At 44.9% G+C, this 15057-nt stretch overlaps 1 protein-coding gene across 7 annotated transcripts in view; it reads right to left on the bottom strand.

Annotated features, from left to right (window-relative positions):
• Positions 1-15057, bottom strand: part of TCF7L2 (transcription factor 7 like 2) — a gene marked incomplete at its 5' end in the record, with an annotated part of 176823 nt that overhangs the window by 22972 nt on the left and 138794 nt on the right. For all 7 annotated transcript variants that reach the window (XM_084289961.1, XM_084289962.1, XM_084289963.1 and 4 more), the window contains 2 exons: positions 2528-2630; positions 4809-4941. In XM_084289961.1, the coding sequence (XP_084146087.1) occupies positions 2528-2630; positions 4809-4941 (236 nt within the window). The remainder of the gene's footprint in view (positions 1-2527; positions 2631-4808; positions 4942-15057) is intronic.

Raw genomic sequence — 15057 nt, 5'->3', positions numbered from 1 at the left:
CCCCAAGCTGAAACTAGGTGTTTTGTTGTAATAATTAAAGGCGAAGTCTCGCTTGCTTTAATGGAGCCATCACACTAATTGAGGGCTACACATCCAAAGGAAAACAATAATGAATGTAAATTTATACCAAAATAAAGTACAGTGAATCAAAGGACTTCAGTTGCGCTTTGGGCCTCTTTCGGTATTTAGATCTCGGTGAGAAAACATTAAATTAACAGAGCTTAATTTGTAGCCTTTTGTCAGATTAACAAGTGTTGACAAGAGTTACCGGGGGAGAGTCCCCAAGAAGTATTGTGGGTAACCAATAGACAATCACACCTCATTACAATAATTAAAAAATACAGCAACATGCAAAACAGCATCCTCATGAAAGACACACAACTTTTTCTGATTGAGGTTTGTCTGTGCTGGCTAGCTCTTTTCATCTGTCCTTCAAATTTATCATCTGAATGGGCAGGATGCGTTCTGGGGGGGTACAGTGCTAGGGACACCCTGGCCAGTTGAAGATTGATGGGTTGGGAAGTAGATGGTAAAGCACGAGTGGCAATGAAAGGGGAAATAAAAATCTGGGGTTACTTCTGCAAAAACGGCCCAGCTGCTCTCCTAGAGCAACAGTGAATGTGACGGTATCATCCCTCAACAAAAACCATTCAGAGAAGCTCCAAGAGTTGTGGTTAGACAAATAAGCCATGGGTGTTGGCTTGTTATAAGCCAGCGGTGATGACAGAGTCTTCCTGTGACAAAGGTGGCCATTATCACCTGCCTGATGAACTTGGCCACACGTGGCAACATTCGCGTGGGTTTGGCAGCCACAACATGAGGTTCAAGGAGGACAACCCCGTGTCTGCACACAATGATGAAAGGGTTTGAGACAACAATGTGCAATGAGGCACAGGCCAACAACACTGAGGAATTTCTTCCTAAACTCTCACATCTTTGATGTCAGTGCCTTTTGGTATTCACTGAGTATATTTATTTTAAGTGACGAGGCTTTTGCTGTGCCAACTTGAGCTAAGTGGTTGCAACAGAGCTCCAAGCCTGAGCTGGCTGTACTGCAGTTAGGCCCTGCTAGCAAGAAAGAAGAAAAAAAGAAGCCAACATGCGTTCAGGGTGTCCTATATAAAAGGTAAATCACCACAAATGAGGAGAAATTTATCATTTCAGAGAGCAGCAACTCTGGGTTTTTGTTCTGCTCATGCTGTGCTCTTCTGTAGTAACTCAGCCTTCTGCAGGACGTGATGGATGTGTCTTGCTCTCCGTGAGGGAGGGCCTCTACTCCACACAAGTTGCATGACCATCCTGTGATGAAGGAGGGCTTGCAGAATGGCCAGAAGTGGGCTGCTGAGGCTGAGGTCCAAGCTCCAGCTCTCCTGAATCCTCTGCACCTCTTAAACACCCAGGCACGTGTGTTCTCAAACCCTTCACCTGCCCAAAAACTGAGTGCGTGTGAGGACTCCACCGCTCTGCCTCACTCTCCTGCAGGCGTGAATTTGGTTTCCTTAGGGAAGGCAAGCTATTTTAACACAGCTGACCAAACAACCTCAAGCAGGAACAAACTATTTCTATCTTTGGGAAAGTAATTTCTAAAGAAATCTGATCTCCCCCATATTGATGAGGCTAACTAGGTGAGAAAAATAAGGTAATGATCTTGATCTATAATGAACAGAATCATTGTATGCAGCAGCATGGAAGTATTTTATAATGTTTTAAATCAAATATACTGTACACAAGACCTAGGAAGTGTTCAAATGTGTCACAAAACCATTGCAGAGATGGTAACATAAGAAAAAAAAAAAGAAAATAAGGACTCAGTTATTGGAGGGAACCTCATATCCAACAAGGTTCTGCAAGTGGAATATAAGGAGTTGGGAAAAAACAAACGAACTGCAAGAACAATAACTTTCCATAGCTTTTTTTTCTTAGCCAGTTTTAAAGTAAACTAATTCTTCTTTCTTGTTTGCAAGAAAATTCCATTCTTTAGATGCCAACTGTCCAACCCTGTCTCAACCAGGAATGCTGTTCACCAGTTGATGTAAAGCTTTACTTTTTCACAAAAAAAATGAAGGGGATTTTAAGGGGAAATCCAATGACATTTAAAGTTGTGCATTTTCACTGAGGATGGCTGTTAAGAAAACATTAAAGAAGTCCATTAGATCCACTGTGAGCTCCCAGAAAACCAAGTGTGAGTGCATATTGAAAACAAACAAATGTGGTGGAGTGTGAGAGCATTAACAAGAAAAGAACATTTCTGCATAATGATTTAAAAATTCATGCTTCACAAGCCATCAGCTGGTTGAGACAACATGCAAAGCCGTGCCCAACTGCCCATGTTTGTTTAAGACCACATGACCTGGTATAAGTTTTAATTAATTTGTATGAGATGAGTAAATTGATAATCACTCAATAGATTGGCAGTTGGCAAACAGACTTATCCAAATGCACACACACAGGCTCGCACACACAATTTTTAACATAAATGTTACACATCAAAAAAGAAAATGGAAAATAAAAAAATGGAACTCCTTACTGTGGTACTAACCATCCTAGCGGATGGGGGATTTGTCCTACAGTGCCCGGTGATAGTGGATAGTAAGGAGATATATCTGGAGGATGTGGAGGCCTTGGAATTCCTGCAGGAGAGGAACATAAAGCGGTGTTACTGTTGAGATATGGAAATAAATAAATATAAGGAAAAATCACATATGTTTCCACATCACTATCTGTTCTTTTTTATTACAATACTCATGACTTTGCTTTCAGTTTTTAAAGGTTGCTTTGCAGCCTTATAGATAGCCTCTTGGCATCTTGTTAGATGAGTTTCAACCAGAAAAATTGATGCAATTCTGTCTCAGTCACCTCTTCAATCAAAGATAATTATTTTGCTATTTTTTAAGTGAAGAATTTAGGCATCTTGGCTACCATTTTGGTATGATGCTGTGCTAGGTGTCATCTTCAATGATCAAAAACAAAATGGACCCTGTATCAAGTTCATGATTATTTTATTCTCGAAGTCACCAAACGAGCATGGCTCTACCTATACTTTGCATACTCAATAGCATGGCACTATTCCAAAGTAATCTCCAAAACAAGCTATAAAGTCATTATAATTGCAAATGACGTTTGCTTTTCAGGGGCTTGGAAGACACATGGTTTGGATCCCTACCCTTTCTTGTAACCTAGGGGATGAGTAGAAATAAATAAATTGGGGACAGAACCTGGAAGTGCTTGCTAAAATGGGGGGAAAATGCTGAACGTGTGACAGGGAGGGCAGAGCGTCCACAGGTCCTCTCTGGAACTGGTGCAGCTCCAGGAAGGATAAATCGATTCCTGATGGAAGCCCAAATTTTATGCTCCTTACCTTGAAAGAGAGTAGGAATTACTCAGGGGAGTAAAGGCTACAGAACTGGGTCTTTCAAATACCAAGCCAGAGCACAATTATATAGCAGAAGCAAAATTAAAACAGAGAGTGTTAAAAGGAAGGGGTACTGTAGTCGTGGCTAAAAATTATTTTTTTTAAGTCACTCGGGAAGCTTTTAATCTCTAAATTAAATCTCCTTGTGTGACATTTTCACGCAGACATTGCTTTTTCTCCATTACAAAAACCAAACAGATTAACTGGGCTTTAACCATCCGGTGAGCTATTTGCACACTTGAAAGAATGTTCACAGAAGAAAAGTAAACAGTCTGCAGACGTTAATCATATGTTTTACGATAACCATTTAAATGCTATTCCCTGTACTACCATTATTTAAATGAGAGGTTGACTATGCCATTCACTCGCAATACCCAGGGATGGCGAGATGGATTCCTTTTAAGCCACGTGAAGGTAGCATTAAGGACAATTAAAAGGGGGCCCCCACTGAAGCGCATGGAGTGAAAAACAGCTAATGCACTGCCTGGTTCAAGGGCTGCAGCTTAAATAAATTACTGGCGTATGCTAGGGCCAACACAGAGCAATTCTTCTGACAAACTCTGGACATGGATTCAGTTTCAGATGTAGTCTCTAATTAACTAGCTGGCATTTAGATTAACAAAAACAAAACCACTGTCACTAGGAACTCAATGCAGCCTGACGAGAGAAGATTGACACTGTTTGACTTCTCTGGGCCCTCGGGTTAAACAGGGACTCTTAAAAAGTTAGAATAACATGTAAATTCTATTCTGTTACACCAAAAAATCTAGTCAGGGTTTTACACGTTGCTCTATATTCAAGAAGACTGCCCTTCAGGCTGAACTGAGAGTTGGGTAGACTTACATTGGGGAAAAGAGTTGCAAGTATATAGCTGCAGTTAAGTAGTTAGAGTGGATAAAAATTCAACATTATAGGAGAAAAATGGCTGAACTCCTGACACAGAAACAATGGGATTTGGGGAATTAAAAGAGATTCATTTTGAACCTGGTCATGACCCACCACCTTTAAAATTCCAGCTGCAATTTTGTAAGTGCAGATCACAGAACGTACATGTTTAACTCTCGGGGTTGTGCATGCAAACCAAGCTGTTAGCAGATCCACCTACGAGAAGGGCTATCACGCTCGCAAAGAAACACACCTGCGAACGACCCCACACATACAACTCTGGTGTCACTTTGCAGAAGCGTCATGAAAATTCACCCAGTAGGTTTCCTTCTGAAGTCTAATTGGCTTTAAAATAAACTATTTTGGCCAGATTCTTGCATGCATTTGACATTTTACATGCTCCCCTTTGGCGCTCCAGCATGGGAAATCCTTCTTACTGCACTCCTTCCCCGTAACACGCAAAATGGAAAGATCCACCCACTCTTAAAACCCCAAACTATTTCCCACCTACCTGTTTTTGGATCTACGTCGGCTGGTAAGTGTGGAGGAGGGTTTCCTGGTGTGAAGTGCTCATTGCTGTATGTGATAAGCGGCGTAAGAGGGTGTACATGGTGTGGGTGCTGCACAACTGGCACTTTGTTAGACTGTCGAGAGAAAAAGGTCGATGGCATTAGAGGAGGGCTGCAAACTGCCCCCTGCAGCACAAGGTACAATGCATAGAAAACAGAGCACCCAGGACTTCCACGTGAGCTTCACACTTTTCTAGATCCCTTCTTGGTGTCACCCTTGCAGTTTTCCCACCTGTTTGCTTAAAACCTGCTCACCACACACACTGATCTTGAGTTTCTTTAATCTTGACCTGTTGTGCTCCTGTACAGAGCAACAGCAATTCTTTAAAATTTGTTCCTTTTTATTTTATTTTCTTGTGCTTCACCTTGAAGATGCAGGCAGACTCCTCAGCGAGGGGCTGACAAAGTCCCCCATTTAATTAGCAAGGGACCCAAATGCTCACTGACCTGTAGGTCTTTTCCTTTCCCCTTCCTGTCCTCACTTTCAGTTCTGCATTTACTGCTCATTGCAAATACTCCAGATAAAAAGCCTTTGTAGTGCTAGAGTATTCCCTTCATCAGCAAGCATTAAGCTGACAAGCGATCACCTGCATATTTTATATATATATATTTTAGAAGAGCTGATTAATTATCAATTCATCAGAGAGCGCTGATAAATGGAAACTGGATACTGATGAATTAGGCTCCTGAAATATTCAGCTATATAAATAATGGCAGAAACACAGATAAAGCTATTGAAATTAAAACTCTTGTGGGGGGAAGAATCAGGCAGATATCATGAGGTTTTTCTTGTCACATTCCTAGCTCTGGGGGGAAAAAGAAATCTTTTTCTTTACAACAATAAAAAAAAAAAAGAGCAAGCAAGTGAATGAATGAAAGGAAAAGGCAGGCTGAACTGTAACTTACCCTCACAAGATCACAAAGAAAAAATTAAGCTGAAACAAGCGAACTGCTGGACCATTTACTGCGAGTAATCCAATTGCAAAAAACCCTATTCCCCATAGAGGATTTTCACTAAAATCCTACAACAGGGACATTTAACCAGATTAGGTACCAGCAAAGATAAAGAGGCTGGTATTAGATGATGAATGGATTAGAGTCAGGTTTCATTTTAGAATGTGTCTTCATTTCCTTTTATTACTTTAAGTAAGGAACAACTTGCATTAACATCAAGTCAAAGGAATCACATTAAAACAGAGCAGCGAGAGCAGGGCGGCCCCGACAGCGCCACTGCCGTCCAGGGGCTGCCGCTGCCGGGCCGCCGCGCGCCCCAGCACCCCAGCACTTCGCTTCTCCTAAAAGCATTTCATTCTCAAATAACGGAGTTATTTCTGGGATTCAAGACTTGGGGAAGGATGAGGGAAAGCAGGGTGAGAAGGAAAAGGAGAGCTGGCCTTGCCTAAAGCAGCAAAGTCCCTGCGCCCTGCATTGGTCTGGATGCACACAGCTTTGGCTCTGGCTCTCCCAGCCTCCCCTAATCCCTGCCTTGCACCTCGCTGCTGGCACCCACATCCCTACGTGCCTCACCCACTCGATAACCTGCAAAGAAAGCGCCTGGATGAGAGAAGCAAGCAGAAAGGCAGTGCTCGTGCTTCCCACAACTTCTACTGTGTTTATTTTATTTGATTTTTTCCAGCCCTTACACGGATGCACCTCTGTAACAGGCACGTGCGTGAAGAGCTGTAGCACACTGTGCTGGCCAGGCTCTCGGTCAGCTCTTCTGCTAGGGGTACAACCACAGGCAACTTTTGGCCATGCAGACCCCTCATCATCATCAGAGAAGCTGTGGGGACTTCTTAGCCCCTGCATTGAAAAAGCCGAAGGCAATGCTCTGCCCCCAAATCTGCCTTCCTCCAAGTGAACCAACCTGAACAGGCCAAAAGTTGGGAAAGGTTTGGCAAGGGCCTCACGTAACAAATAGCATTACACACCAGGCTCCTACCCAACACCACACAGCGTTATTTACATGCCAAATGACCGGTTAAGAACCTGGCTCGCAGAGAACAACCATTCCCAATGAGAGGAATCTCTGCTGGGCCAGGGCTGTGCTCCTCAGTGACCCCCCCAGTGCGGCTGCTAGCTGCCAGGCCTCTGTGCTCCCCGCCTGCATCTGCACATCAGCGCAAACAAACCAAACAAAAAACCCTATCCAGATCCTGACAGGCATTACAACAGCACTGAGGTCTGTCTTCCACGGAGAGCTTGTTTTCACAGAAACTGGAACTGGTTAGTTAACAAAATAAGTAAGTGACAGAATAACATCAGAGGGTCAGACTTAAGCCGACAAACATGAAACAACACTTGAGGAGAGAGCAGGACTTACACGCTTACATAGACCATAGGCAGTTACATGGGAACTGTGGGAAACCACCTCCCACTGCTGTGATGCACCAAGGCCTCCTGCAAAATCCTGGCCAAACAGCCTGGGCGTCAAATTATTACATAGTTTACTTAGCACCTTTCACAGAAAAAATAAAAAGGGGGAAAAAAAAATCACCCACAGCCCAGAGTTTGAGCCTCAGTCTGCAAACTTTTCCCCAGGTAAGTCATTTTTATTGGGGTGACTGCCCTGAAGTCAGGTGATTCGTATAAAGGTATGGGACAAAAGGGTAGGATGCTTTTTTGCCGCTGACAGTGCTGGAGCAGAGGTGTGGGGAAAATGTATAGGGGGAAAACGGGAAAATACTATCTTAATGCTCAAAAATACACCCTCTGGGTTAGAGGACTGTGATCCACTGCCCCTGAAAATCAGCCTGCATCTGTATCACTACCTCAGCTAGGGCTGTCTTCCGTCTTGCAGCAGCTTACTACACACAGGGAAAAAGGACCTTGACTCCGCTCAGAATTGTGCACGCAATTTGCAAGCCAACCTAATCATGCATAATATGCTAAATAAGCTGCTCTTTAAAAGCAGCATTCCTGAAGTTAACTAAGCTTCCTTGGATGAGAAAAAGAAAGGACTAGCTGGGAAAGAGCAGGATTAATCCCGCATATGCATCTCTTTTGAAGTCAATGGGAGCTCTGCCTGAGTAACAAGTGTGGTCCTAACCCCATCCACTGGCAGAGAAAGGTAAACTGGAGAAGCTGTCAATAGGAGACACCTATTAGGTGACCTTAGCCGTCCCCCTGCAAAGGGCCCTTCTCCCATATGCGTTTTTGAGCACTTCAGCACGGGCAGTTTTAAGCTAAAAGCCGTGGCGAGAAGCAGGAATTTCTCTGGCAACTCGGAGCAGTCCATTTATGGCTGTGTCAGGCACGGAGAGCCGAGCGGCACGGGCACACGCAGATTAGCATCAGTGCATGGGCGAGAGCGAGAGGGGATTTCTGGAGAGAAATCCCAGCGTCTCCCAAGTACCAAGCCATCTGCCGGTAAATCACTCCTCCCCACTGAAAGCTGGGGTCTCGTACGCCGGGTTAGAGGGCACGGCAAAGAATTGCAAAAAAACAAGAGAAGTTCGCTTTTCTTGATAACCCCTGCCTGAAGCAAACCAGAGGAAATTGTCCCCATAGGGACTCAACTACTAAATCTCTCTATATGAATTTGAAATGCTTCTGGGAGTGCTTAAACACAGATGATTTTAAATAATAATGGAGCTCTGGAATGAGGGGGGGAAAAAAAAGTAACAAATTTTGGACTGGTGTATGCTTGAGAGGGATACTGAGATCCATTTAGCCTGAGTTTTAATAGGTGCTTCCAGGAGAAAAAAAATAATCTGAACTTCAGATTTACACCGTGGGAGGTTGTGTGCATAAATTGCTGTGTATTAGTCTTTGTTGCATGGTAAGGGCATTTCATTAACAGGATGAAAGATGCTTCTATGCGTACACAGGCCAATTTAATACACCCCACTGATGAATACTCCCCATTTATTGAAGAAGTTAATACACGCTGTATAAATCAATAGTTCCTAAGTCTCTGAAAGCAACACAAGACTTGCACGAGATGAAACATTGTATTGTTGAGCGCACAAAGAGAAACCAACCTTTAAATAGGAAGAGTTTGTTAGTGCAGTTTTTGTTTGCAAATTCAGAGCTTGTTTGGCTTCAGTCATGAAAACATGGCATTAATTGGAGACAGGAACGTGCCAAGGAGGCCAGAGGATCTGTGCTTGCCGGGGTACGGCAGTGTCAGTAACATCTGCGAAAACCACCCAGGCTCCACGCGAACCATCACGCCGCAGCAGCGGTGAATTGGCCAAACCCTACAGAGCTGCCTCCCGTCCCCATCCCAGCACTCCTGATGTGGCAGTGGGGGACCCATCCCTGCCTTGGTGACCTCCTGAGTGCTCCCGAAGCCTGGCGCCCCGCTCGGTGGGCAGGGGTGGGCGGCCGCCCGCTGAGCACCCCCCGCGAGCAGGAGCGTGGCAAGGGGGAGATTGATGAGGCACTGGTACCCCGGGCCCCCTCCCCTTCCTCGCCGCACAGGAACGGGGGCTTGCCATTCACCTTAAAACCTATTAATCACCAGGCACCGAAAACAAATGGAGCTAGAGCTCCGCCTGCCTTTTTTGCCACGTCCTCCTCTTCCCCATTCCCCCCTTGCTTTCCCTTTCTGCCGGAGAAAGATGGGTCCTGAAAGTGCCTTTATGAGCCTCATACAATAAAACAAAAGCAGCACAGAAGAGGGTTTGTCAGCTTTTCCCCCTCCTCCGGGGTGGATGGAGAAGGTCGGCAGTGGTCGTGAATTAGCGGGCCCTCCTGGAATTGCTCCCTGGGCTAAGCAAAGGGTACCATTCAATACCAGTTTATGTTAAAAATAGGTTTGTAACTTGTCTCCTTGTATTTCCCAGATGGTGCTACTGCACTTGTGCTGACTCTGGCCATGGAAATGTTAACAGATGTTCCTGAGCTCCTCTGCAGCTCCAAAGATGCTCACAAGAGATTTTTTTTTCCTACAGGTTGATCTCTCCTTGGGTCTGCCCAGGAGCGAACTCCCTCCCTCTGCAAAAATCTCAGAAACCTCAGTTGCAACAAGAGGCACCTCCCAAAATATCATTGCAAATATTGGAATATTCTTCGATTTCCTGCAAGGGTGACCAACACCCAAGGCCGGGCACCCAGCAGTGAGCACCACTGCGGCCGGGGGATCACCCACGTCAGCTGCAGCACCCCAAACTGCAGTAGAGACCTGCAGGCCAAAGGGGTTCCCTGTAACCATTCGGGGTCACTGAAACACTAAAACCAAGCAAAGCCACCAGCTGGGTGTCACTCCATCCTCGTCCCCTTCCCAGGCACCAAGATGTGATGCCAGTGATGAAACCCTTCCTGAAGGAGAAAAGATTTAATTCTGCCCTGCTCCATTTAGCCAGCGGGACTGCAGGTTTTTTGTTTTTTTTTTTTTTTTTTTTTAAGGATGTTTTCACACCTGACTAAGCATTTTCTCCTGAAAACTACTTCCCCTTGCTCCATTATGGCCGATACAGTGGCCTGAGCCCTTTCACAGTTTAATGTAGCTGATTTCTGCCTAAGGTCCTGCCCTAAGCTAACTGCCTATTGTAACAGGAGACAAGGCCTCCATTGATAGCCCCAGCTCTCCCTGCTAAAAAAGGCTCATTTTCTTCTTTCACACAAATGATGACAGGAGCACTGACAACCATGTGCTGGGACAATACCCCCCCTAGACAGAGCCTGACAAAAACCACCCCCTTCAGAAAAAAAAAAGCAGAAGGGGGCACACAGGGGCAGCAGCGCTCCGCTGGCCAGAGCCTACCTGCTCCCACCAGAGCCGCCAGCCTTCCCCAAATCTGCTCTCCTAGCAAGCTCAATGACAACCCCAGCTTCCTGGCTGTCAATGTCCAGAAGGTCTTTTCAGGAGAGCGGGGTTTTCTTTTTCCTCCCGCTCTTCCTAAGTGCCCCCTGAGTCTTGCAGCATGGAGCCGCCGCGCCTGACATTTCCCGCATCCTTCCTAGGTGGCAGCGGGTGCTCGGAGGGGAAAGGAGGGGGAAAGGGGGGGAAGCGAGCCTTTAAGATGTTCAGGAAATTTCCACTTAATTTCGCCAAAAGGCAATTATGTGAAATGATCTGGTGACAATTAGCATATGCCAAATCCTCTAGCGTACAAGGGAAAGAACAGGGCTTTAGCTACCTAATTACTGCCTGGTAGTTCCCGCGCAGGAGAATTGAAACATTAGGAGGAAAACATTGTTATTAAGTGTGCTCACACTTTGCTTTCAAAGCTGTTCTAGGCTGTAATCTTGCTGCTACAGTAGTTTTATTTATTTATTTTTTCTTAAGAGAAGTGAAAAAAATGAACCTCAGGGCTTTGAATGCAAGGGGAGCGCTGTGCTCTCGGAGCACGCGGTGTTTCTGAATGTCAGGTCGGCCCCGCACAAGCACCTGTTTTAGACACAGCTGTACATTTGGAGATCCCTCCACATCACTTTTAATTACATTTATGCCAGATTTTGCCTCCCTCATTCTCCTCCTGCCTTATTGCTGAAGAGAAAGCTCCCTGCTGCATCTGTCCTGGCCGATCTTTGCACGCCCGTTTGGACACTGGCGTCACCCCAGCCAGCACCCCACTCATGTGGCTATCACTCCCGGTCACTCAGGACTACCCCCAATTTGATCAACAGGTGAATTTTCCTGCAAGAGGACAGGGTAGAGCCTGGACTGGAAGTTTCAGGCCCCGGGGTGCACGGAGTGAGCTCTTCTATTACAATAGGAGCAGCGCTGCTTCCTTCCCAACCTGACAAACGCTCCGTGCTTTCTTCGCATGCTTTAGTTAATTACAGACAGGTATTATCTCCTTTATAACAGGCAAGCCTTCGTTCACATATAATGAGGTACGGAGCTGAGAGATGGCATACTTTGGATTAAACCCGAAAAAGCTCTTTTCCTGAAGCAGCACCAGCAAAATGTGTCATGTAAACAGAACCACTGTGTGAGGAGACTGATGAAAACCTGAACGGGTCTTCAGGAGATGGTCCTGAGCAGAGAGGGGGGTGGAGAGGGGAGAAATACAGAGCAATAGAGCATGCAGAAAAATTCAGAGAAGATGGGGAGAAGGTAGAAGTGAATTTAAGCAAAAGACTGACTGCATAATTGCCCTCATAGACCTTATTTCTACGTGCTTTATATGAACACCCCTTAATGCAATTTTACTTATTACCTAGCATTCTGTAAAATGCCACATAACCAGCCTGACTTCTTGCATATAAATCACATATTTCAGCACCAGACAGATACACACTGTCGGAGAAAAGGCTCCACTGATTTTATGAGGGTATCTGTGACTTCTGTCTACAGTACGAACTTGAATGCGAGGCTGTTAACAAACTGCAAGAAATGAAGAAAAATTAACATGCATGCCTATACCCACCGGTACTTGGCTGTTTCAGTAATAACAGCGTTATTAAAAAACTAACATGCAGACACATGCCTCCAGATCCGATGCCAAGTTCTCAGAGCAGCTTTTAAAAATGCAGCATTCACGAATTGTAGCGGACTGTGCTCAATACCAATACACGATGTTTGGAGTAAACGCATATGAAATAACAAATAGCAAAGCTCCACAAATGTTTTCATTTTTAAACGTGCTAAAAACGCTACGCATCAGCCACAGAACAATTGAGCGATGAAACCAGTAAGTCCAGATCAATTATTTCTTGAACAAATTGAACAAAGTTTCCCCCAAACCGTGATGCTGAATGCACACCAGAATTGAAACACCTCGCAAAGGCTTCAGAGGAGAAGAAACACACACGTTTACCCAGCGCTATCGGGCCTTTTGCCCTAGGTCCCAACAAAAAGAATTCCTGCAAAGGCAGAGAAACGCTTACAAGATCCCAGCACTGGCCGTGTAAAACCTGCGTACGCAACAGCATGCAGTGAAAGAAGAAACATCTAAATTACTGTCAGTTTAGATTTTCGCTACTGCTGTTACAAATCTCTGCAGAATTTTTATCACCTCTATGTTTTATACAAGCAAAGGCAAATAAATCAAGTGAGCTGTTCAGGCAAAGACATCACAGAGAACCGAAGCCCCAGAAATCCTCCTGGCTCGAGTGACTCCACGAGCACGCTTGGCAGAGTTAGAAAAGACAACAGCAGAAAACTCAAGACTCCCGCAAAACCTCCGGTTCAAATGAGATGCTTTCTCAAGTTCTTAAATACGTTCCTGGTTTTCTGTGTATAATTACGGGCAATGTACAGAACTGGCTGACTGGCAGGTTTAGTTCCTGTAATACACGGCAATACAAGAAAAAAAGTCTGGTGGACTTCTGATAACAAACACAGAGACACTGTGTCAAGACACACATTATCTCATATTTATCAAAATTCAGTACTATTTTTCATCTTCCTTTATCGCTGAGTGAAATCATTTTTATGTAGTGTCCCTAAAATTTTAATCTTTCCCATTCCAGCTGCGCTTTCTGAGGAATTCAGAAAATTTAACGGAGTGTCAACCAAACACAGGATCAAAAGCACTCAATTAAAAATTACTACACACAATTTTCAATAATTCCCCCAGAAGAAAAAAAATATCTCGTTTTGTGTATGACAGGAGTTAAACCACCTCATTTCCAAAACCCCTTAGCTGCAACATCTGTGCCCTGCTACAAACCAACTTTTTCTCCTAAAAAAAGCATTTTTACCTTCATGGTTTCAGAGTTAAGGAAATATCGTACTGAACTGCAGAAAGCTTTGAAGTGGCCCCCTCCGCCCCAAAGGAGAAAAAGCACAGAAAGATAGTGATGTCATATTCACTGGGTGAATGTATTACCGCGTACAGAATACACAGATAATACACGCGCTCACACTTCTCCCTCACTGTTAACCATTGTTCAACATCTATAAATCAGAACCCGAAACCTGCCGTATATGAGACTCTGAAAACTCCCCCCCCAACACCCTCCACACACCCCCTGATCCCACCCTGCGAGCACAAGAGAATTTCTTCCCCCCTTTCCAAAAACCCGAGCCAAAAAAAAAAAAAAAAAAATCGGGCGGAGGAAGGCAAAAGAGGAGGAGTGCAACAACTCTGCCCTGCTGCACCATTGTGCCGAGACAAAACCCCGCTCCGCCGCCTGCTTCTCGCGCCCGCTGGAAAAATTAAAGTGCCATCGAAAAGTCACGCTTCCCCCTGCTAAAAAAGATGATTACCATAAAATAAATAAATAAAAACAACACGGCTAACAAAGGTCGCAGCTAGAGATGCTTGCTTGATTTCCCCCCTCCTTTTTTTTTCTTTTTTTTTTTTTTTTTTTTTTTTTATTCCGCACACGAGGAAAGGGAGAGAGAGGGAGAAGGGGGGAGAGAGGGAGCGAGGGAGAAGTCACATAAGAAGTTCAATGGTCAAGACGGAAAGCGCGCACGCAGCAAGTGCTACTCACCCAGCAATTCAAATTGAGATGCCAGCAGCCGAACTGCTGGAAGAGAGAGAACCCAGAGGCAAGCGCTCCTCCTTTACCACTCAAATCTTCCATTCCCACTAAAATTGCATCCCTCGGGTACATAACAGCTTTGTCTTTCCTTCTCTTAACCTCAAAAACTTTTTTTCTTTACTGTCTAGATGCCAATTGTACCGGCTTTGTATTATTTTCCTTGCAGCTTTTCTCGCTCTCTTTTTCGTTCTCCGCTTCCCCCCCCCCCCCCCCCCCCCCCTTTACTTAAAGTACTGGAAAAGCTGTCTTAAAAGATCAAGATGTCTCCAGTTTTTTGGCCTGGTGTTTTCTGAATGCTCAAAACCCACTGTCATGTTGGCCGTGAGAAGTGTCTTATTTCTAAATTGTCTGCTGCAGTTATCAAAATTTAGAGAAGCCTCCTCTCTTTGCCGGTATATCACTTCACCATCCTTCCAGGGAGCGGGGAAAAGACTTTCCCCCCCCCTCCTCACGCAGGTATGTCTGCTCAGAAGAGCAAAAAAGCAGTTACCTTGGAAATCAGTGACAATGCTACCGCAACCCAGGTTGCACAGGTAGTACTGAGAGCCGTGAGAAGCGCCGGCCGGCCGGGAGGGAGCATGATCAGTTAAGTGTAGCGAGCAGTCACTTTATCTGCAAGACTGTCAAATCCCTCAAAACAAATTTCTTAGGGGGAGAGCTGCGAGGAAAGTACATTTTCTCGGCATCATAACGCAGAGATGACACTTGGCAGACCTTTACCGTCACCTCTGCTCTCTCCCCCTGCCGCCCTTTTCCCTTTAGTACTATTTAATAATTCTGTAAACCGCTGACCCCGCTGCCAGG

This window comes from Netta rufina, assembly GCF_964035555.1.
Source record: "Netta rufina genome assembly, chromosome: 7".
NCBI classification, from domain to species: Eukaryota; Metazoa; Chordata; class Aves; order Anseriformes; family Anatidae; genus Netta; species Netta rufina.
The sequence above is the reverse complement of the archived record's forward strand: the minus strand, read 5'-3'. Positions and strand labels throughout refer to the sequence as shown.